Source organism: Sander vitreus, chromosome 5, assembly GCF_031162955.1.
Source record: "Sander vitreus isolate 19-12246 chromosome 5, sanVit1, whole genome shotgun sequence".
In the NCBI taxonomy this organism is placed as follows: Eukaryota; Metazoa; Chordata; class Actinopteri; order Perciformes; family Percidae; genus Sander; species Sander vitreus.
In genome coordinates this window covers 11,548,394-11,573,917 of record NC_135859.1, presented here as the reverse complement: position 1 = coordinate 11,573,917, position 25,524 = coordinate 11,548,394, and the positions used below count along the sequence as shown (strand labels likewise).

The 25,524-nt window shown below is 40.3% G+C and overlaps 1 protein-coding gene across 1 annotated transcript; it reads right to left on the bottom strand.

The window, feature by feature from the left end:
* Positions 1–24,751, bottom strand: vamp8 (vesicle-associated membrane protein 8 (endobrevin)). The gene is made up of 3 exons (XM_078250379.1): positions 24,576–24,751; positions 7,446–7,610; positions 1–2,730 (listed from the first exon to the last, which is right to left on the bottom strand). Exons 1-3 carry the CDS (start codon positions 24,588–24,590, stop codon positions 2,545–2,547), a joined length of 366 nt encoding a protein of 121 aa, XP_078106505.1. The 5' UTR covers positions 24,591–24,751; the 3' UTR covers positions 1–2,544.
* Positions 24,752–25,524: the final 773 nt, after the last annotated feature.

Sequence of the window (25,524 nt, the reverse complement as noted above, 5' to 3'; positions counted from 1 at the left end):
CAGAGGTAAATATTATTTATTTCATATCAGAACATTTAAACCATTAAACACCATTCATCAGAATAAGACCTTTTAGGATTCTGCTAATCAAACATCCAGACACATCACAGGTCAGCTGAGCAGGATTATGTCATTTCATCTGTTTTGAAAATGTGGATTCAATAGGACCAGAGTTCAAGAAAGAGACAGACCTGCTGCAGCTGGAGCCTGCAGGAACAGAAATGTGATGTCAATGTCCTCACACACAGCCTTAATCACATCAGGATGAGCCAGTGAACAGGCAAAGAGATTAGGACTACTGCACCCCAGAGCCTTGCAACAAAAACACACAATGGAGAATTTGTTCCAAAATATACCTACTGCACTTACAGAAAATGATTAACAGCAGAGTAATTGAACTGTACCATTTTACGATTAATCAGTCTGGATTATCTGTTTATATAAATATACAGAAATCACGTGCAGCTTTTATTGGTTCATTTTTGATTAAAAAAGAATGACATGAAGCATTAAATAAATAGCCTCTAAAGAAACAAGATATTTTCATTTAACAACATTTGGTTAAAAGGCTGTTGCAAATATACATAAAGGTTTGACTACGTTGACTATTTACAGTCCAGAATGGGAATCATTTTTGACCTATCTGAATCTAAACTGGTCCTGTAACAGCAGACGGAGGTGGGGAGGCGAGCTTGTATTCGGAAAGAAGTTTTCCTAGTCGTAAGCTGCGACTGTGGGGGCCTAATGGTTGCCATGGAGTCAGCAGGGGGAAGCCGTAGAGGGACTGTAACTGTAAATGATCGCTGTCAGCTGGCTGGCTGGAAGAGCCTGATCCTCCAAAACTACAGGCGTGGGAACAGACCATAAACAGCTGAACCTATTGGTTTGTTTGTTTATTGAAGCAAAGTACCAAAGCCTGACATTTAAACTGCAATATCTCTAGAGTTTAAAAAAAAAAAAAAAAAAAAAACACACACAACAGCAAGGAAAAAAGGAACATGATCGGTTAAAAAAGACTAATGATACTGCAGAGCACAACTGTACAAAGCTACAATCTTCCCTTCTAAAGGACAAGGCATTGCTGTGGAGTAGAAAAACCTTTAATCTTCAGGTCCCGTCATCAGTTCAATTGTATAGCCTTAATCAAATGACATAGCCAGTGGTGTCCCAGCTCATCATTTGGAAACTCAACACAGTTCAGGGATTCTAGTTGCTTCCTAGTCTATATCCACGGCGTTCCACCTCCAAGATTGCGCTCGTTCTACCGGAAATGCCGCCGGATGTCTCTCTTTTCGGTTGTCCGTATTCGGATGTCCCGTTACCTTCCGCTTTTTTTGCATTGTAATTCTAAACTCCGGTGGATTTATGAGGACTATGGTAAACTGCAGGGTAAATCCAGACAGCTAGCTAGACTATCTGTCCAATCTGAGTTTTCTGTTGCACGACTAAAACAACCTTTGAACGTACATGCGTTCCACCAAAACAAGTTCCTTGCAGAGCCTATTTTGCAGCAGCACCGTTCGAGACGATTGTGATTGGTTTAAAGAAATGCCGATAAACCAGAGCACGTTTTGCTCCCGTCCCGGAATGCTGTGTGGACTCGCCGGACCCTCCTCCACAGCGCTGTGGAGGAAGGTCTGGCAAAGCGAGACTAGTCGTTTCCTAATCTTTTGACTGTGTACTATTCTCTACTCAAACAGCAGCCCTCAACACCGATAAGGAGCTAGTTACAGTACATTTGAAAGAACTACAGCAGTGCTAAGTGTACACGTTCAATAAACGGACTAATTTAAAAAAGGAATTTCTATGGATGATTGCTTATTCTAGATTGTCGAACTACAAAGAAACTGGAAGCACTTTGAAAAGAAATAAGCCCACAAATAATAACATACATATCCAATACACAATTCAGCCTTTCATTAAATAAAGTGTGACCTAAAATTGTTACAGATTTGTGTGTGGTAGGTTTGTCCAATGACAGCAAAAACACAATTTATTTTAGAAACTGCATTACTTCAGCTTTTAAACTATCCAACCTGCCTTCTGTAAAGGTGCACTTAAGTGCGAACATTCAAGACAAACATAAAGTCTAGTAAAGAGACCGGAGAAATCCACATTCATTACTTTCATCTACGCACATTAAAGTGACTTCCTCTTTGCCAGGGTGAAAAAGCCATGGGTGGTAATACACAAAGTGGAACTGACGTGGTGATATAAAGCATCCTCTGAGAACAGAGACGGACCTTAGACGTCCTAGACACTTTTGTTTAATTTCTCACAAATTTTGAAAATGGCTGAGCTTAAATTGTGTTTGAGGGTCTCAAAGGTTTACGTGCCAAATCAAGTTCCTTAAACCGAAGCACGAAGTCGTTGAATTCTAATAAAAGCATGACGTTAACCAGTGGAAACTAACTTAGAAGTAATAAAGGTTTCACCAGACTGCAGTTATTTGCTTTAGTCTATATATTACTTTGTATAACGTGCAATAAGAATGGGTTTGTTTATGATTGTATATACATTGTGTGTGTGTGTGTGTGTGTCTCTTTATGGCTTGATGGTGGGAGGAACTACAGGAGGCGCAGAGGCACTGACAGGGATGACTCCGGTGGCCAGCAGGATGATGATGAGCACGATGATGAGGACGACCACCACGATGACCACGATCATCTTGACGTTTTTCCACCAGTAGGTGCGAGCCACTTTATGAGACGTCTGCTTGAAGTGCTGAGCCTGAGCAGGGAGGGAGACAAGACAATTAGGGGTGTAAGAAAAAATGCAATATCGTTTTTTTTTTTTTTTTTTTATTTCATTTTTTTTTTTACGTTAAAAAATGTTCATGTAAGACAGTGGTTCACGTTAATGTTGTGTTTAAACCCCCTACCGCTAGATGGCTATGTTGAGACGCACCACTAGTGTCCTTGCCTAACAGTGCCTAGCAGTGCCTGACTTTTTTGCTAGAAGCTAACAATGTAGCTATGGCTGAACTTTGGCCTACTTTAGCATATAAAAATGTGCTCACCTGCTAAGAACCTGTGAACCACAATCCCAAACTGGCTCTTTGATTTTCTGTGTACTGAATTGTTTACCTAAAGTAAACTTCTTTGACTTTTATGCACATCATGTCTTTTTTTTAAAATATTAGTTTTTCGAAAATGATACTTAAAAAAAATCCCAATATATCGCCTTAATGCACAGTATCGAAATATATTGCAATATATTGAATCGTGATCCATGTATCGTGATACGTATCGCATCGCCAGATTCTTGCCAATACACAGCCCTAAATACAATGAAGCGACACGTTTATTGTTTTTGCCCTAACCATCACTAGCGAGTGACGGAATAGTGCAACATTTAGGAAAATAGACCTTTTCGCTTTCTTGCTAAGAATTAGATAAGAAGATTGATACCACTCTCATGTCTGTACACTAAATAAATTGCTAGAGCCAGCAGCTGGTTAGCTTAGCTTTACATGTAGACTGGAACTGGGGGAAACAGTTAGCTCACACAAACCTTGCCTACCAGCACAGCAAATTATCACCTTTACATAGGGCTGGGCAATATATCAATATTATTAGATATTGATATATGAGACTAGATATCGTCTAAGATTTTGGATATCGTCATATATATGGCATAAGTCTGGATTTTCCTGGTCTAAACTTTATTCTTTAACAAACGGCATTCCTTAATTGTCACATAAACAGTACAATGTAGTAAAATTTGATTACTGCATTGGACCATCCTAAGTATTAGGAGCAGTGGATAGCTATATATACAGCTGTATAGCTCCGGGGAGCAACTTGGGGTTCAGCGTCTTGCTCAGGGACACTTTGACATGTGGCCAGAGAGTGAATGATCCACCATCCTTGTGGTTATGGGGCGACCATTCTACCTCCAAGCCACAAGTCACCCATTACAGTAAAGAGATGTAATTTTTCTGAATTCATAAGACTATTCTAGCTGTTCTATTATTTGCCTTTACCCACTTAGTCATTATATCCACATTATTATTGATTATTTATCTAAAATGTCTTTGTGAAAATATTTTGTGGAAAGCACCACTAGTCAACCCTACAATATCGACATTGATGTATTTGATCCAGAATATTGTGATATTTTAGTTTCTCCATTTCGCCCAGCCCTACCTTTACACATCATTTTGTACGGCTAAAACAACAAGATATAATGTATTTATTGGTTAGCTTTTGTTGCCTTAGGGGAGGTAAACAGATTGTTACTGTTGGACGGAGCCATGCTAGCGGTTTGCTTGTCACCATTTTTGTTGCTTTTTTCCAGGTAGGTATGTAGGTGGCTAGCTAGCTAGCTAGCTATGTAGGAAGATTATTTGACTCTCCCTGAGGTTGTACATAGACACGTTCAATCACAGGTCATTGATAATGGCTCCTTTGTTCATATCTGCTATTGTGCCTGCTGGTTCCCTGACATGGCTTAATGGCACAGCTAAATGGAGCGGGGCCATTTTTAATGTTATTAGATACAGCTGACAAAATGTCTGCTGTGAGAAAGGTCAGTTGTGTGAGACAGCAGGAAGTTGTATGTTTTGTCACGGTATTTCACATAGTTACTGTGATCATTCCCTGAGAAACAACATTACCTGGACTAAAAAAGAATTAAAGGTTGTGTACTTTTACAGACAGTGGCCACTTCTTTGCCTATGATGAGCAATAAGCCTTTTTCATGGCAGACATTTGGATATGTCATATGTGTACCTAATGTCATTAATAATGACTGCATTCCAGTTTAAGGGTAACTTTGGTTTGTTAAACCTGGACCCTATTTTCCTATGTTTTTGTGTCTAAGTGGCTGATGGGAACAACAATCTTTGACATTGGTCCAGTATTGCTGCAGTCGGCAGAAGCGAAACGAGTTACAATGTAAGTTATTGGGCAATTGCGCACCTTCAATTTACATCAAAGTGCTTGTTTTGCCACTGACTGACATGCTCGGGTTATTATTTTAAGTGTCTGACAACATTATGGAAAGGATTCCTACAGAGGTCGACCTTTTCTATTAAAGAGTAAGATCCCTTTTTTAAACATAAAAAATGTGTGAAAATACTAATGCTAAAACCACCCTCTAATCAAAATAAAACTATGAAAAGCTGTCTTGGTTCGTATTTGCTGTTTTCCAACAATCACTACTCTGGTCCAGTTAAAATAAACAATAAACATAATGTACGGATTTACGTGTGAAAATATGTTGGCTATATACACGCTAAAAGTAGTGTTTATTTAAATGGAGTCTGGTGTGTTTAGCGATAGCAATCTCGGAGCGGTTTCCGGTTAAACAAAGAGGATTTTATGCTGTGTTTCAGACACAATTTTTAGCCCGTAAGTTACGACTTTAAGTCACGACTCACGACTTGGTAGCATTCCAGGGTTCAGGCTAGGCTACCTAACATTAACGTAGGTTAGGTACAAAAATGTTAACTGGCAGTACAACGATCTGGTACGTGTTCACGGGTAGTAAGGTTGACTGCCATTCCAGGGCACTTTCACGGGTAGAAGGTTGTGAAAACACAAGTTACGGGTTGCCTGGAACGCAGCATTACTCTTTTAAATGAGTGATGATCAGTAGCAAAAACAGCACTTTTAGCAGACAAAATTGATGATGCACATTTGCTCTATAGGGTTAAATTGCAGCCCTGTTCACGGCTACCGTGTACAGCGTTCTTGCTCAACACCGGACCAATTTCAAAGATTCTTGTTCACATCAGTCATGTACACACAAAAACATAGGAAAATAGGATCCAGGTCAAGAAAAACCCGAAGTTGCCCTTTAACTCGGGTCCTGGCTTTGTGAATAATGGCTGATTTGTATGGCTTCCAGGGACAGTAATGGAACAGAGCCATCATTACTGTTATCAGTTCCACCTGTACGTTTCCTGCTTTGCCAAGGTCTACCATGAAGAAGGTGTGTGCAGCCTGTGCAGTGAGGCATTTTTGATGGGTTAACGAGCTTAATCAGCTAACGAGGTGCAGCTGGAACAATGCCTCACTAAGAAAGGCTTTATTCAAAGTTTGCATCAGAGCAAGAGAAAGGCCACACTTAGTCAGGTTCCTTTGTGTTCTGTAATGTCTTAAATCTTACTTAACTGACTTGTTATACTGGTTTAGCCGACAGTTATCACTGAGGTCACTGACTATGTTTACATGCACATAATATTCCGTTTTTTGCCCTTATCCGAAAAAGACAATATTCTGACTAAACTGTTTACGGCTAATGAAAGTGAATATTCCACTAATATTCCTGTTTACATGCAGCCGTGCAAAATAGGATTTTTTTTAAAGTTTTCCCACCGGTGGCAGACTTGTTCGACCGAGTGAGCAAAGCCTTCCTCTTTCATTCCTTCAATCACATTCTTACAAAAGGTCAGTCTTTCAATGTTTGTGCATATCCTAAAACCTGTTGATATCCAAGTCTTTCATAGTGTTTAAAAGTAGCTGGTTTGCTCATTCTTTTCTTTTGGCCATGCATCTCTACCGCGGCCCTGCAAACTGTTGGTTTGTGTACAACAACCATAGCAACGCAAAGGGCTCACCGTAAGCCGTTAACAGGCAAGAGGCCATAAACTCCCACAAACTGCTGTAAAACCCCTGATTCTGAGGTCCAAAGAATGCTTCTAGAACCTGAATAACACCAGCATATCCCACGTGTCTTAATCAGAAAATGCAATAATCGGAAAAAAGGCCTTATTCTGAATATCCAAACAGAATATGCTGTCGTGTCAAATTCGGAATATTGTCATATATGGAATTATAGTGGAATATTATGCTGCGTTCCAGACACAATTTTTAGCAGGTAAATTACGACTGACTGTCGTATGACTTACGACTTGGTAGTGTTCCAGGGTTCAGGTTAGGCAACCTAACGTTAACGTTAGCTAGCGGCTACCTAACGCTGACGTTAGCTAGCGCTAGCTAATGCTAGCGATTTCTAGTCTGCAACATATTTTGGGCTTCATTTAATAAACATAACCTGTAGTACACAATCGTATGCGTATTGTTTTTGATTTCAATGTGCGGAATTACTTTACATTGCCTATATATGTCTATTTGTTTATTTATATTTCTCACCGTTAATCACTGGCATCTGTACAGCATCAACAGGGGGTCGCCATTGTTGTTTATGTGTGTGACGTCAAAAACTGTAACTGGGAGTACAAGATCTGGTACGAGTTCACGGGTAGTAAGTTACGGGTTTGACTGCCGTTCCAGGGCACTTTCACGGGTAGAAGGTTGTGAAAACACAGGTTACGGGTTGCCTGGAACGCAGCATCAGTGAGCATGTAAACATTCACTGCTTAATAACCTCTTTATTTACAAATTCTCCGTACACCGAGGATGCACATACAGGAATATAGTCCACATCTCAACCCACTTTTACACAAATCAAAATAAACTTCTGTGGTAATGACTCACCCCTGCTTGCAGGTCCTCTGACTTGCCCATGAGGTCATCGAGTCTCTCTCCCCGAGCCAGGATCCGGTCTACATTCTGCGTCATGATGTCTTTCACTCCATCTACTTGATCCCTCAAGGTCTTCACCTTGTCCTGTGGCTCCGCCGCCGCCGCTCCTCCTCGCTCCTGGGATGGGACAGAAAAAGGAAGTTTAAGAAAATAAGTTGAGGAACAACATGTGAGCTGCAATCCATGTCCTAACTTTGTCTTGTAGTTTTTATCAGTGGAAAGAAAAAGCCACTTTTGTTTGACACCACACAACAATGGCAGCACCCATGGAAGTGCATATTGTAAATGCTAAACAGTTAACTAAAAGGTGACGTAAAGTATATTTGCCTGTATTTAAGGAAACAAATATTTATGGAATATTAAGAAACATTTCCAAGTATAAAAGTGCCGTAAAATAAAATGTATAATGCATTTTTCCTCCTCGGTCTCGTTCATATCTACGATTTATATATGCAAGGAGGCTCCACTGCTGAGAGATCATTGAGTGTAACGTTACACTTGCCAAAGAAACATTAATTTGAAAACGGTCAGCAAAGTTTTTTTTTATTTACGTTTGGCGTCTAACACCTGAAACGCTTGGAGGTTGAAAGTTGGACATTCCAACTGGGAAATTCTGACCTCTGACTGGAACGCAGCATAGGTAGAGCTTTTGATACTGCGTATAGACTACAGCATCGTCATAGACAGGCTGAGGCAGCGGATAAGTGTCTCGCAGCTTTGGATTCATTCATCTGCTCCTTGACGAGTACCTCACTTATTGGATCAATTCCATTTTCTTTGCACATAACTGCCTCTAGGTCACACAATCATGTAAAGGCTAATGCCCGACGAGATGTCCGTTATCAGGAATTAATGGAAGACGGGGAGGCAGGGTGCAAAATTAACTTTTTCATCCACCAGCCAAATGGCAAGTGAATGCTCACATTTTACCAGCCACTCAATAGATTACCATTGGGTTTTTTTGACTGGTGAGTGAAGCAAATCTACCAGGCACTTGCATATTTTACCAGCATTTGGCTGGTAGATGGGGCTAATATTTGACCCTGTGGGGAGGCCAGAAACATCTGACGCGCAGTCCAGTACATTCCTGATTATGGACACCACAAAGGGCATTATCCCACTTATACCATGGTCACTGGCCAAAGAAAAAAAAATTAAGAGCATAGATTCAATATTTGTATGTGTTTTGCAATCAAAATCTAAAAGTTTTTCACAAGCATTTTCCCTGGTAACACCTGAGGTTTTTTTTTAAACCGACAGCAGACTTGTTCTACCGTGCGGAACTAAAATCCGAATAATACTGTAAAATGCTATAAAACTTTGGAAAATTGTCATATTCGGAATAATAGTATGCATGTAAATGAGTTCACTGCTTACTAACCTCTTTATTTACAAATTCACCGTACACCAAGGACGCATCGGACAACCATTACACTTAAACTACTTAGTAGGTTAACATGTTTAATGGAAACCATGCAGGAAAATCAGAATCAAATATTCACCCATATTAATGTCTCACAAAACTGAAATCAAAGTGACTGGCCTTTTAAATCTGTTCTTCAGGCTCATTTGTACCATAACTAATATTCTTTTATTTATTTCCTTCTACACCCCCCCCCCCACCCACACCCACACACACCCTCCCCCCAAAATTCATTCATCTGTCTGACACCAGTGCATGTTTATAAAGCATTAGATTCTAAGGGAATAAAAATCTAACTATTCCCTATCAGTCTCGTATTTTCAGACAACAATGAGCATGACAGCTGGTGGTGCGCTTCGGGCTGCTGCACATGACAGCACAGGCTGCTGGCAGTCAATCCATGCTTCTTACATCACAGCGTGTCTGCACTCAACAGGAAGATAAGATGGGATCTTACAGTCGTGGGTGTGATTTCAAAGCAGAAATGTTATATGCAGTGTTTTTATGTGCAGTGACTCCCACGTAGGGCTGGGCAATAGACCTTTTTCACAGCACATGTTGACGTGTCATAGTAGAAAAAGCACAGGTGTATTCAAACCATTAATGATGGCTGCTAATGATTCCACTTAGGAGAGACCCTGGTATTGTGCATCCTGACTCACTGAAATAGCTTACTGGGACACTTGATGGAATTGAGCCATTGTTAAGGTTATCATTTTCAGCTGTGCTTTTCCTACTATGACAAGTCAAAATGTCTGCTGTGAAAAAGGTCCATATTTCAATATTATATCGATATCGTGATATGAGACTAGAATCCTATTATCGTTACATGGTAAGTTTAGTCTTTTCCTGGTTTCAAAGGCTGCATTACAGTAAAGTGATGTCATTTTCTGAATTTACCAGACTGTTCTAGCTGTTCTATTATTTGCCTTTAACCACTTAGTCATTATATCCACATTATGATGGTTATTTTTATAAAATCTAAAATGTGAAGATATTTTGTGAAAGCACCAATCGTCAACCTTACAATATCGTCATCGAGGCATTTGGTCGAAAATATATCCGATTTTCTCCATTTTGCCCAGCACTACTTCCACGTCCCATGAGCCAGCACCAGGCTGTAAACAAAAAAAACTGTCTCTAGGAAACAGAGCAGGTTTTGCGGCGTCATCTGCTTACCTGTTACTCTCCCCTACCTTCTCTCTCTCTCCCCTTTCTTTCTTCTACCAAATGTTCCTTTCTTCTTTCTATTATTGCTTTTTCCTGTATTTTGTCCATCCTCTCCCTTCCTTCACAATTCTCTTATTTATTCTGTTCATTCTTCTCCCTCATCCTTCCCCTTTGGATCTGTTGGTTTACGCAATTTTCTCATCTAATTCACCTCTCAAAAACAATACTGTTACAGACTTGCTTTTCCTTTTGTCTTGTTACTTTTCGTTTCATTTAACATTTTTTGTTTCTTAATGTCCCCATTAAATCATATATCAGCATTTCTATCAGATGCTCTGCATATAATATTATTGGCATTAAAACTGCATTAATACTGTACATTTCAACTAATCTTATTTATGCTATTCTTGCATTAAAAAAAAAAACTTAATCATAGATCCCATTTTCAGCATCATTATTTACACTATTATATATTGTAGTATAAATATTGTACGTGAGTAATAGATTCAAATGTGAAAAAAATTCTTAGTACAAATATTTGGTTCATTGGCATGTTCCGCCTCCGTGTTAGAGTGAGGATCGGGCCGCATTTTTCTGTCCGAGCCCGGCCCACATCCGACAGAGCAGTAACCGAGCCCGGCCCGAGCCCAACACATTTAAAATCTCATTTTTTTCCCTCATACTAATGACACATGTACGTTTGTAGGAAGGCATTTGGAAATGTCAACAGATGAGCGCATCAGCGCACACAGGGCAACAAGCGCACGTTAACACAGGTACGCACCTACATGTGTTCAAATTGTTTAATGCCTTATCGCGTTGATGTGAGCGAGCCCGACCCGAACATCATTTCTAAATATCTGTAGAAACTGTATGGAATGGTTTATGGAAATGTCAGTGTTTCCATCAATCATTAATGAAATTTAGACTACTTGGAATCTGTGATTAGGAGAGACAAATGGGAGAGGATCTTTCAATAAAAATCATACTCTACACTTGAACAATCTGTCCCCCTCACTTTGGAAATTACGGCTACGCCCCTGGATGTATAAGTTACAGAGAGTACAGAGAAAAGTACTTTGGCAACAATGGCGAAAAGGAAGACCAGGAATGTATGGACCGACAACGAAGTGGAACTGTTACTGAAAGGTATGTAAGCCTACCTAACGGGTAAGACTGATGATGTGCATCCTTGCTCCCAAAGGTCTCCGTTTGTGCCCGTCTAGACTACAAAGCAACCCTGGAGTTTTCAAACCAAAACGGTAACAGCCGTGTTTCCAAATGTCTGTTTTAGGGGCTCGGAAACATCGGAGTAGTGCAGACGTTAGGCGTAAATGTAGCAAAAGAAATTTGTTTTTAAACCAAAGCATAGTAGCGTAAATGTAGCGTCAGAGTTAGGGGTGTAAGAAAAATAAAAATAAAAAATCTATACACTTGAGTATCGCGATATTTTATTTTGCAAATAATACTATATTGATTTTCAAAAACGCAATATAGATTTTTTTTTTGTTTACGTTCAAAAATATTCACGTAAGACAGTGGTTCACGTTAATGTTGTGTTTAAACCCCCAACTGCTAGATGGCTATGCTGAGACGCACCACTAGTGCCTTACGCACAGTATCGAAATATATTGCAATATATTGAATCGTGACCCATGTATCGTGATACATATCGAATCGCCAGATTCTTGCCAATACACAGCCCTAGTCAGAGTAAATTTTTTACTAGGGCTGCACAATTCGTTCGGGTCACATGACGTCACTGTAGCTTTAGCCGCCATCTTTATGACCAACGGTCTCAGTTATGCCTGCGATATGTTGTGCAGTTGGCTGCAACAACAGCCAAAAGAGGAACCCCGAACTGGTATTTTATTCTATACCAAAAGAAAAGTATAGAAGAAAGAAGTGGTTAGCTGTCATTCGAAGAGATCATTGGACACCCACGTCTCACACCTTACTATGCAATGAATACTTTGTGTCAGGTAAGCCTTCGCCTCAATTTAGCTACATAGCTAGCTAGCTATTAGCAGCTAGGGACAAAACAAGCTACCGCAAACCGGAGGTTAGCTGCTAACGCTAGCTTTCGGGACATTTGGAAAGTCACTATTTTATACCACTAACAAGGCTCAAAATAGCACCACACTTCAACGGTAGCATAATGATGGTCCCTACATGTAAACCGAAGCATTGAGAACTCTGTAAGTGTACAGACAGTTTATTAAAAAGATAATTATGAAGACTGCGTCCGATTGCGTCCGCATGTAAACATGTAGGCTACAGTCTTTATAATCTATCTTTTAATAAACTGTCTGTACACTTACAAAGTTCTTAAAGTGCCCATATGAAAAAAAACACCTTTTCTGGGATTTGGGGTGTTATTTTGTGTCTCTGGTGCTTCCACACGCATACAAACTTTGAAAAAAATCCATCCATGCTGTTTTGAGTGAGATACGGTTTCTGAAGTGTGTGAGAGAGCTGTGCAGTACAACAAAAATATGGTGTTTTTTTAAAATTAAACCATGTAAACCTATTCTGGTACAACCTTAAAATACAATTATGAACCTGAAAATGAGCATAATATGGGCGCTTTAATGCTTCGGTTAACATTTAGGGAACATCCTCATTATTCTATCGTTGAAGTGTGGTGATATTTTGAGCCTTGTTAGTGGTATAAAATAGTGATTTACCAAATGCCCCGAAAGCTAGCGTTAGCAGCTAGCTAATCTCCGGTTTGCATGAAAACATCGCAGAGAACGGTCGCCTCGGTACACACGTTATTAACCACTATGTTCATTTTGCGCCAGAATTGTCTTTTAAACCTATATTTCACATAAACACAAATCCCGAAAGTAGGATGATGTCAAAGTTAATTTTTCGGTCTACCTATGCAAGTCCCTTTGTTTAGCCCATGTAGTAGCTAACTTAATGAAAAGATGTATCAGCCACCATTAGCTTAGTGCTATCCGAGCAGTTAAAATTAACTAATTATTGGGCTAAACCCAGTAGTTTTAAACGTCCCAGTTTCCTTATCTGTCCCTTATTACAACCTACAAAGGTTCTAAGAGAGAGAAAGACTCAGGTTGTACAATATCTCACACATGTAATCTTTTACTATGCTCTGACTTTCTAGGAGCAAAACAGGACAATCCTTTGAGCCCAGATTTTGTGCCCAGTCTTTTTGCACACACCTCGGCGAGGGAGAGGGATAAGCAACATTATGCCTGCAAAAAGTTTCAGCAGACTCAGCTGATGAAGCGCAAGATATGCGAGACCTGCAGCAGTCTTGCTGAACCTTCAACCACCGATGTGGCTGACGTGGAGGAGCATGAGGTCACTACTTCCACTGACCACAACTATACTAAAGACACAGGCCCTGGCATCGTAGAACCATGCGTGAATCCATCCTGCCAGGATACGATGTCAGCACTGGAAAGTGAGTGTGCACGGCTCCGGGGCGAGGTCCGTGAGTTAAGGGCCAGGGCAGAGGAGCGGTCCCTGAATGAGGAGGCATTCAGGGATAACGACACCATGGTGCTGGAACTCACAGGTCTTCCGTCCTTCGCCAAATTACTTGTTTTGTTTAATTTTCTAATCAGAATTTCTTAAAGTTGGACAATCAATCACCCCATTCCAATGTTTGATCCTTTCATTAATGAGACTGAGGCTTAATGTGCCGCTTTACTTTTTTTGCTTACTTATTTGGAATATCAAAGTCAACTGTCGTCAGAGTGTTAAATAGCACATTAGATTTAATGTATTTCAGATTATCAGATCTAATCTTATGGCCACAAAAAGAACAAATTCAAAATAGTCTCCCAATGTGTTTCCAGATATAACTAAGAACTGCACCTCCATCATTGATTGTTTCGAAATATTTATAGAAAAGCCAATTAACCTGAGATGCCGTGCACAGACATACTGTACAAGCACCACAACACTGCAAAATACCTGATCTCAATAACACCACAAGGTGTTATATCTTATGTGTCAAAAGGATGGGGTGGTCGCACAAGTGACAAACACATAATGGAAAATTGGGGCTTTGTTGATAAATTGTCACCAGGAGATGTCATTCTAGCTGATAGAGGCTTCAATGTGAAAGAGACAGTGGGTCTATATTGTGCTCAATTGAAAATACCAGCGTTTACCAAAGGCAAGCAACAGATGCATCCACTGGAGCTAGAGGCAACTAGGGGACTCGCAGCCGTCAGGATCCACGTGGAGCGAGTCATTGGCCTGGTGAGGAATAAGTACACTATTCTTCAGACCACCATCCCTCTGTCCCTCTGCCAAGCCAGCGCGCAAGGACAGCCCTCCATTGACAAAATGTTAACAGTTTGCTGTGCTCTTTGTAACATTTGCCCATCTGTCGTCCCTACAGAGTAGAGAGGTGATACAATTGCTTTCCTTGTAAATTGTAATGTATATAGTATCTCTTTAGTATTTGTGTGGACTCTTACAATGAACAACTACTATACATGCAATTAATAATTGTTTATTGTCCATTTGTGGATGTATGGATCAAATGTATTTGTTACATGACTACAAACACATGCACACAATATATACAATGACAAAAGAAGAAAAAAAAAGAATGTAAATATCAATTCAATACATCAATTAATTCATTTATAAAAGCTGCAACTCTGTTCTTTTAAATCAAGGTTGGCTGCCTTTCTTTAACCCTCCTGTTGTCCTCGGGTCAAATTTGACACATTTAAAAAAAAATTAATAATAAATAAATAAAAGTATCGGAAAAGTTCTTTCAACCAAATGTTCAGGAAACTAACGTGGATTGTCCCACACAATGCGCTGCACAAGTTAAATAAATGATCAGCCCACTACTTTCTTTAAATTAAATCCACAAAAACGTCAAAAGGCGCAGAAAAAAAAATGACAAACATCGGAGGGGAAAGCAACAAAAGTTTTTAAATTTTGATCCAGAAAAACAAAAAGTTGTAAGATTTGTAATTGTTTTGAACTGCTCTTTAAATGTTTAATTTATTATACTGCACTGTAACTTCTTGTATTTTATCTGTTTTTATTTTTATTATCGGTTTTAACCGCTCTTTAATGTTGCCGATATGTGCTATACAAATAAAGCTGCCTTGCTAACTTCATTTCTTGTTTATTTGCTTTTTGCATTCTAAACACTTCCAACGCTTTGGCACCCTGCTCAGCTTCAGACATGACTTGTGGAAGCGCTTTCGTTTGCATTACTCAGATGTGCAAGAGAGGATGTCGGTGTCATCAACAGGGTTTCCACAGTAACATCCCTCAGGTGCCTTCTTAAGGTTGGCACTTGAGGTGTGGCACAGTAAACCATTTACCCAACAGCTCAGACAGTACCCCTGTTCTAATGAACTCTGCCACCCTAGTGTAGGCCTCATCAAAAAAGTATTGATCACTTGACTGACACATTCCTTGAGAGCACGGCCATTAGCATTAAAAGGACATTTTATTTCAAGCACACCAGTTCCATGGCAATCACAGGTCACCACACCATCTGGCGATGCTCCTAGCCATGGTAGGTCCGGGTTGATAATGAGCCCTGATGCTGTAATGCTGAAGTTCACATGGAGATCTCGCATGGTCTTCAGGTACGACTCCCTGGCAGTGTCTTCATTTTGCAGACCCCATCTGATGAAAACATGCAAGTCTGTCAGCAATGATATTTTTAAACTTTATGTAAAACCAACTAGCCTTCATTGTCCCAAATATACTATAGCACTGTTACATAAAATATAATTCCTGGAGTGTATTCATGATGGAATTGCAAGAAAAAGGCATGGTTAATATGTCTTACTTTCTAAACTGTATACCTGGTTGCTGCTGTTGAAAAGCGAGAAGACTGGGGATAGCAAACTCTCTTTATCAGCGATGAAGAATTCTTTGTCCTGGCTGCCTCATGAAATGCTGATGCGGTAACTCTCCCTGCTCTCTGATCAAACCATACCCTGGACTTTCTCTGCTCTCTTGTCTTCTCCTCAACTAACAAACACTCCAAAAATAACCAAATCATCAAAAGGGTTGTAATGGTAATTATTACAAAAAGCATGATGTGGTTCAAGTGGAGCTTGACAATTACCAGCCTTCAAGGTGGGAAATGACAAGAAAAAGTTTGAGAACCACTGTTAAAGAAGTCTTTTTCATATCTTACCTGCTCAGGAGTGAGATGCAGCTCCTCAAAAATCCTAGCAGCCTCCTCCAGCAGTGTGGGCAAATCAAATTCAAGCCTGGTGCTTGAGTACAGCGTAGGAAGAGGTGGTGGCATGTCCAACTGTACAGTCTTGGGCATGTATCTGATAGAATGGCCTTCAACAACTGACAAAATGGCACTTTTCTTAGGGATGGCCTCCTGGTTTTCACTGTGGTGGAGCTGTTCAAAAAACAGCTTGAGCTCATCAGTGGATGCTTCCATGTGATGGTGCTTGTCTTGTTTTTTATCTTTCTCCTTATTTTGTCAGATGTTTGACAGTTCATCATATTTCACGAGTTTTTGCCTTGGCTCTTCCCATGCACATGCTTTGTCTGTGCATGCCTGTCCCTCTCTGTGCTCAACAGCAGCTAGGAGTGAGAACATTAGTGCTGCGGCGTGGCAGCACGCTTCTCCCAGCCCTGCCATACAAGTGCAGTGTGCCATAACGACAGTCCCTGCCTCCTGCACCACTACCCATGGCCATGTTGGCTTAGTGTTAAGAGCCTGTGAATGATGGACCTCTTAAGTGAAGAACAAACTATTAAATAGTGAATATCTTTTCAAAGGCTAATTCTCCTACTATTGCTGTAATGGATAGCATAATAATAGTTGGAGTCGTAGATCTTCTGTAGGACAATCCAGGTAGCAGCTAGCACTAAAACTGAGCAGCTAAAGCTCTAGCAGAAAGCTCAAGTGCTCACTAGCAGCACTGACATCAACAATGATCAGAGTAACCCACCACAAACTGTTAACGTAAAGTCACAATCGCCTCGTTTCCCTTCCCTTCATGTTCTTTCAATGAGTACACATCTGACATTAAAGAACATTATCCAGATTAATGACAGCTAGCCATGAGCCGTGGCTAACAGCTAGCAAGCTACCAGCTGTGAGCCGTGGCTAACAGCTGGCAAGCTAACAACTCGATACCTAGTAAGATTTTTATAATACTTACATTTCCCATGATTAAATATAAATCCTTGGTGCCGCACTTTCACATCTTTCACCCATCCAGCCACGGCATATTGATAAGCATCGGTACTCTTGAAAGCCTTCAAGCTATCCCCACTGTATGGCGAGAGGTTATGCACAAGATAAATATATACATCATGGAAGGCCAATTGGGGCAAGTCTGGGACAAAAGAAAACTGGGGGTAACAAATAAGGATCAGAGCCTAAAATCGAAATTTTCTCCAGATATCTCTCTCTCTCTCTCTCTCTCTCTCTAATGGGCAGTGTGGGCGGCCATACTAGGCGAGATCGGTCGTAAACGGTCGTAAATATGGCGCCGTTCTATTTGGTAGTGACGTAGCTGGCATCTATGAATATATCGTTTTATTGTCACCGCGATATTAACTGGTGCAATAAACACATCGTGAAATGCTGCGACTATCAAAAAGGACACTCAGAGATTTTTTGTGTTAGTTGAAAGAAAATATCAGTAGAAAACTGTACTTTAAAATGTAAATCTTTTTTTAATGGTGCATTTTATATTCAATTCAATGTTCAATAAAAGAACGTTGGAAATGATTTCCTTTCATTCGTTTTAAATTCAACAAGCAATTGGTTGTATTTTAGCAGAAAACTCAAAGCAGCAGAAATGCAGAACTGAGTAGACTTTAATATCCGTTTATTTATCGCAAGTAATATCGTTGAGATAATACATTTTTAATGTTATCGCATATTTTTTCTCATATCGTGCAGATCTAATTTTGACTGATCTACTTTCTATTTAAGTAAATTTGAACACATTTACCAGTACTTTTACTTGATTACAATATTCTAGTACTCCTTCCACCGGCCGATGTTTCGCCGCTTACCTCTTCTGAGATTGTTGTTGATTTTCCTGTTTCTACTACTTGTCACTCCAAATGTGTCACCACTGCTGGTGTATGACCGCCAGACCCTGTTAAGTATCCGTCATTCTGCGGAGAAAGTGCCGATCTATGGCTCTGGCCTTTCCCGGCATCCACACTGGCCTATCTACGGCGTCAGCCCTGCCTTCGACTCCGCAACAGTCGCCGCAGGAGACGCGGCAAGAGAGGCGGAATTCGAGTCAGGCTCAGAGCTTACCTGGCATCATCCTCCACATGCGATCCGGGCCATCCATGTGTCGGGTTTTCTGCGGAGTTAATCGGCTGCAATCTGCGGCGTTCTCCTGTATACAGTTACCGGTGGCTCCGGTCGACTGTACCTGATTCCGGACTCTCCCTCTTCCCCAGATAACATTCTCTCTGTGTTCCATTCCACAAGCATGGAAATCCTAGACTCTATTGCCCCTCATCGGATTAAAACTATTAAACCTAAGGCGGACCCCTGGCTAAATGACACCACAAGGGCCCTTAGGCAACACTGCAGACAAGCTGAACGAAGGTGGAAGAAGGACAATTTACAAGTATCACTGGGTTTATTAAGGGACAGTCTAGCTGAATACCAGAAGTCTGTGAAGGTGGCGAAGATGCACCATCTCTCTTCTGTCATAGCTAGCAGTTGCCATGAACCAAGAGTGTTATTTGATACTATTAACTCTGTTGTGAATCCATGCACCTCTGCTCAAACAGATGTTTCAATCAGTACATGTGAGAAGTTTCTCTTGTTATTTTATTGACAAAGTAGCATCTGTCAGGCAAAACGCCAGTGCTAATTTTAATGTGTTTGTACCTGCTGCATTTGAAAAATTTAAGCCAGTTTCTCTGACGTTGCTTATTGAGGTAGTGCAACACATGAAACCTACTAACTGCCCCTTAGATATTGTTCCCGCCAGAATGGTGAAGGAGGTTTTTAATAGCGCCATTGGGTCGAGTTTATTTACTTTTTTAAATTCTTGTCTTAGTTCAGGTTCTGTCCCAGCTGCCTTTAAAAATGCTGTGGTCAGGCCCCTACTTAAGAATCCTAATCTTGACCCCACAGTGTTGTCCAATTTTTGACCAGTCTCTCATCTGCCTTTTCTTTCAAAGGTTTTGGAAAAAGTTGCCTTCATGCAGGTACAAGCCTTTTTACAACAGAACTCTGTGTTTGAAAAATTTCAATCTGGTTTTAGATCATGTCACAGCACTGGGTCTGCACTATTTACAGTACACAACAATATTGCCTTGTCTGTAGATGCTGGGAATCCTACTATTTTACTGCTCTTGGACCTCACAGCGGCTTTTGACACAGTGGACCATGCAGTCCTCCTCTCTCTCGATCATTGGGTAGGCACCCGAGGCTCGGCACTTAAATGCTTTTCTGTCATGATTGGTGATCTCTCCTCGTCAGCTGTTCCTCTCTCTTGGTGTACCCCAGGGTTCCATTCTTGGCCCCTTTCTGTTTTCTTTATATATGTTGTCTTTAGGGAATATTATAGGCCAGCACAACCTGTCATTTCATTGTTATGCAGATGATTTGCAAATGTATGTATTTGCCTATGAAAGCAAATGAGTGTCGCACTAAACTCCCTGCTTAGTTGTATTAATGATATTAAGTTGTGGCTTTCACAAAACTTTCTTAAATTTGAATGAAAATAAAGCTGAGTGTATTATTTTCAGTACTTCAGGCACGCAAAATGGTCCAGCTTTGAGTTTGGGAGCTCTGGCATCATACACTAGGTCAGCTGTCAAAAATGTGGGGGTTACTTTTGATTGCAGCATGAAATTTGACAAGCAGATCAGTAATGTTGTTAGAATGAGCTTTTTCCAGCTTCGTCTCCTGGCTAAAGTTAAGCCTTTCCTGAGCAGGAACGACCTAGAAAAGGCTATTTATGCCTTTATTAGTTCAAGGTTGGATTACTGTAATGCTCTTTATGTTGGTCTGAATCAGACCTCCATCTTACGCCTTCAACTTGTTCAAAATGCTGCTGCTTGCTTTTTAACAAATACATCTAGACGTGCACACATCACTCCTGTTCTCTACACCATACATTGGCTCCCTGTGCGTTTTAGAATAGATTAAGATCTTATTGTTTGTTTTCAAGGCCTTAAATGTTCGAAATTTTAACTTTGCGTGAGCACAACCGTCATTGCGGTCTTCAAATCAGCTGGTTTTAGAAGTCCCAAGGTCAAGGTATAAACGGTGGGATGATCAGGCTTTTGCAGTTGCTGCCCCGAGACTCTGGAACAAGTTACCCCCTGATATTCGCACTATTACGGATGTAGCTCTTTTTAGGTCCAAACTCAAAACCTATTTGTTTAGACTGGCTTTTAATACGTAGTAGTGGTGTGACAATTTCACTTTTCTGATTTTACGGTGTTATTTGTTTCATTCTTTTTATTGTATGATATGTTGTTTTATACTTGATTCCTGATGTAAATCACTTTGGATACCTGCTGGTTGCTGTAAAGTGCTATATAAATACATTTTGATTGATTTGATTAAATAAAGTATTTCTGATTCTGATAAACCAGGCCTTTTCTCTCCCTCTTTTCCCTTTAACAGTGCTAGTAGTTTAGTGAGGCCCACTGAATGGCTGACAGCTATCAAGTATCAACATTCACAGAAAGAGGGAGACAGAAACATACCCAGCACAAGATGTTCATGCAGGGCCGGCTCTAGCCCTTTGGTTGCCCTAGGCGAGATTGAGTTTTTCACCCCCCAGTCTCGCAGTGCCAGATCTCCACAGTGCTGTGTCAGCGATAGAGTACCAATTTTTATTATTTATTATTATTTTACTTGCATGTAAGTTTAGATGGCATCAACATTTGGTCTAATCATAACTGGTCTGGCAACCCAAAGGCCAGTGTTTTGTTTCCAGATTTGTGTGCATGGTGACTTATGATGGGGGGGTCTGGGGGTCCACCCCCTGAACATTTTGAACATTAAACACTTAATTTCCTGCATTCAGGTGAATTTTTATGCACCTATTTCTACATTTTTCTGAATCAATTTATGCTGGAAATCTCTTTATGTAAAGGGAAACATAGATTACAAGCCAAATATAAAACATAATGGAATATATTGCAGTAAGACTCTCAGGAAATCTGTATTGCCTTCATCTATTTATTCTCCTTTGGATCAACTTTTCTAATTATAGCTGAGTCACCACACATGTAGCCTAGGCATAATTTACTCCTCCCTCCTCTTCTGCGTCTTTTGTTGGGGAATTAACCTCCTTTAATGTGCATATGACAATTATTCACCTCAGTGATAGGCTACATTAATTCATTTTAAAGAATTAATAAACCCCTGGAGTGTAATATTTCAGATGTGTTTGAGCAATATTTCTACTCATGTTCAAAACTTTGTGCACATTCAAAATATGTCTCATCTGTGCTCTCTGTGATTTGGAAAAGTCGTGATATTTTGAGAAAAATAAAGTGATAATAGGCTATTACAAGAAGGAAATCACAATATTTCAGAAAATAATCCACCTGCACCACAGTCTGCTGTGCATTACGTGATTTGCTCTGCTGATATGGTAGATCTCAGACCGTCTGACAGACTCAGAGCCCCGTTTGAGACTCTGGTCTCTGAATGAGACAAAGTTTAGGGAAGTGACTGAACGCTGCTCTACATCGGAGGTGGAAAACCGAAACTAGACGGGACACATCTACCGCAGCATGCCCACAGCAGAGCGCGTCCATTATAAACCTGAAGCTGCACAGACCACGGAAGGCGAGCTGCTGCAGCTCCGTGGTCTGTGCCGCTGCTCGTCTCTATTTTTACAGCGAGAGTGGACGCTAAGCGATGCACAGGTCTGCTTCAGAGCTCCGTGTGGCTGAGGGGGCGCCCTAGGACGATCATGTTTAATAAACATGTTTTATTTCGCATGTCATTCTAATTCTATTATTAATGAGAAGTAGACCTAAGGGCGACACGGCGCCCCCAACACATTTGACGCCCTAGGCAATCGCCGGCCCTGTGTTCATGCACTGACGGCTACATTAAAGGAGAATTCCGGCCAATTTTTACGTTAATCTTGATTGTTATAGCTACGCGAGTACTTTCGATAGAAAAAACCCACTGAATACACTCACCGGACGGCAGCTAACGGCTATCTGGTTGTACACACTCACCGGAGGGCAGCTAGCAGCTACTACCGCAGTGCTGTTTATTTTAGGGGGGAATACACTTCAAGATGTGACATGAACTGTCCTCTGGAGGACATAACCACACCACCGCCACGCCGTGGATTTTTATTGGGATGATTATCACAGAAGCCTGTCTGAATACACTCACCGGACGGCAGCTAGCAGCTAACGGCTAACGGCTATCAGGGCAAGCTAGCTACCGGCAGGATCGAGACAGGGACCAGGGTAGGTGAATTTAAACAATGTCTGAGTTGAAAACGCATCTTGTTGACACGTAAGGGCCCTGTTCATGTGGCACAGACATATTAATTGCATTTTGTGTCTGTTAAGGGGCACAAAGGCACTCTAAAACTTGCCCCAAACACTGCCGTTTTAGCTCAGGGGACGCTTGTAGTACGTAGCTGCAGCTTCTCAGTGTTACCTGCACTGATTCGGGTTTTTTTTTTTTTTTTTTCCCTATCGAAAGTACTCGCGTAGCTATAGCAATCAAGATTAACGTAAAAATTGGCCGGAATTCTCCTTTAAGTGTCCAATTAAAATATTTGGACAGCTGTAAGCCTTAAAACTGAATACACCCAACAATGTGTTCCTCTGCTGTGCATAGAAAGTAACTTCGGTCTTCCAGTGAAACTTGACAACTCAAACAAAAGCCTGACGATAAGGCACCTTGTTAATACTTTCCTGATACATAAGGAATAAGGTGGATGATACATCAAGGTAGTGATACAAGGAAGTGAGAATGAGATAAATCAAATATTTCCTGTTAAAATGTTTGATTGCGATGGTAAATGGAAAGGATGGATTTCATTTGTCTTGCCACAGTAAATCCCAACAGCTCCTAATCTAGTCAAATGTGAAACAACCCTTATCTGTGAGTGCACACAGGATGTGAATAGACAAGCCTGCATGCAGTAGGATTTCCCTTTTATCAAAGTACCCGAATTAATGCGGACTAAAACCAACACTAATAAACCGACACTAATAAGTTTAGCTCTTCCCCCCTGCACAGCTGAGTCAGTAAAGTTTAAGTTCAAAGGTTTGCCTGGTCTTTCAAAGAGAGGGAAGGCAATGTTTCAAAACCTCAGAAGTCACAATTTTTCATTGTTTACCAGAGAAAGCAACAGGTCCATGTTAATCGCCTCCAACAGATACATATTAGACCCCATGGTCCCTCACTGGACAAGCCTTACACTGATGACTGTCAAAGACGACTTGTGTAAGATACATGTTAAAAGTCACATAGCTGTTAATAGCACAGCAGGGAGAGAACATAGGAAAGACACAATTCAGCAAGTCGTCATGAATAAAATGACGGTCACTCAATTATCCTTAAGCTTAGCTACTCCTTGAACATCCTGTGAGACTTCCAAGGACATGAAGCACTGATAGATGAAGTTAAGTAAAAAAAATGTTCAGCCATATTAACAAAGTTAGCATTTTCATACTACCATAGGCTAACGTTAGTAATACTTTTTTTAGGGAAATAACATTACCTTTTTCATTTCAGAATAATTTCAACTTCAACTTTTACAATTGCTCTCTTAGCACAGTTTTGTTAATACTTGTAAAATATTAGCCGAATGTAACGTTGATGCTAATACACGAGTGGCAAAAACTGGGGCTATAAGTAGCTAATCTAAATTAGCAGCTAAGCACTGAGCTCAAGTAATGTAAAAGTTGAAATTTTATTCAAAAAAAGTGTTGGGTTCTTGATGTGGCAGAAAAGAAACGTCATAAGCCATACTGTGCCGGGGTTTGACGTCTAAATGTATTCAGTAGGTAAGGTAACATTAGCAAATGACACATATTTTAGTGGAGTTTGGCTACAGGCGCCAGCTCTACCACCGCTTCACTTGTTGTAGTGCGTTTGAAATGTATGCGGAAGGTTAGCTAGCTAAGTGACTGAAATAAAAACCTGACAAGATATAGGTCTAATAGCGGATGAAAATGTCATGTAAAGTACCTGACCTGTATTGAGTGAAACCAACATTAGCTTAATTCCATTAAACACTGTATTTCCACTATAGACTGTATCGTTTCTGCAAAGAGTGTAATTAGGCCATTTTATTAGGATACTCTGACTTCCTCTCTCAACAACGAAAAGTTAATGCGCTCACTTAGCTATAGAACTAGTTAACTTTGCAACTAGGTACAACAGTTTTAGATAAGATGTAACTAATACTTTCCAGAAGTACACCTGTTGAATGTCGTGCCTAACGCCAAACATGGTGACGGCGGAGAGGCTTTCTAAACAACAAAAAACACAAGCTTCAACCATTATCACCTACCGGATCGATGTCCATCTTGTTGCAAACTATGCCCTTTGACACACACAATCCGATGAATCTCCTTTCTTTTAAGTTAACGCTGTTATTTAAAACCTTTATGAACCCTCTTAGATTCGCGTCCGATGCTCTACCACAGCGTTTCTTCCTCTGTTTAACTTCCTGGTTGTTTTTTCCCCCGTTCAAACTGAATTCCTTCGCTTCAAGTGTCAAGCGGCCCATAATACAATCACTATTTCCCGACCACGTTTAAAAAAATAATCAACTGTCGTAACCTTTTTTTAAAGGAACGTAGTCTAAATTCAGTAGTTAGCTTATTAAAAAAATCTCACCGTTAAGGTGAATAGTGAAAATCAAGTACTTTATGAACAAGTTTATACTGAACCGTATGCCTTATTTAACCGTCATATATCAAAATATACTGAAAACCACAATGAGAAAACTGTTGGCCTGAATTTATCTGTAACGTTAACGAAGCTCTGAAGAATGCCGTTTATTTAGCAAAGAAACTTATACACCATGACAATTGCGTACTTTTATTTTGAAGGCCCTTTCCCTTCATTTCCTTACAATATATATACAACTTGTGGCTCTCTTGTGGCTCTCTTGTGGCAATGGGGCTCTCCCAACTTTATCCTCAGGAAGGCGTCACAAGGTGTTACCATGTTGTCTGTGTGTCTAATTACTGAATCCTTAGGGGAAACTAATTATGTCATAATCCTTGTTAATAATCATATTTTGTGTTCTTCATGGCTGAACTATAGAGCTTTGAGACATGAGCTAGGTGTTATGTCATATTTGTTTATGATCAAACAAAAGGCCTAAGCAAAGGTGTGAAGGTGTGCCAAGAAAGCAGGACTAATAATACCATTGCAGTGAGCCTATAGCAAGCATAGACCTACTACCAATAATTAAAATCACCATTGTTATTATAAGACATTTGATTTTAATC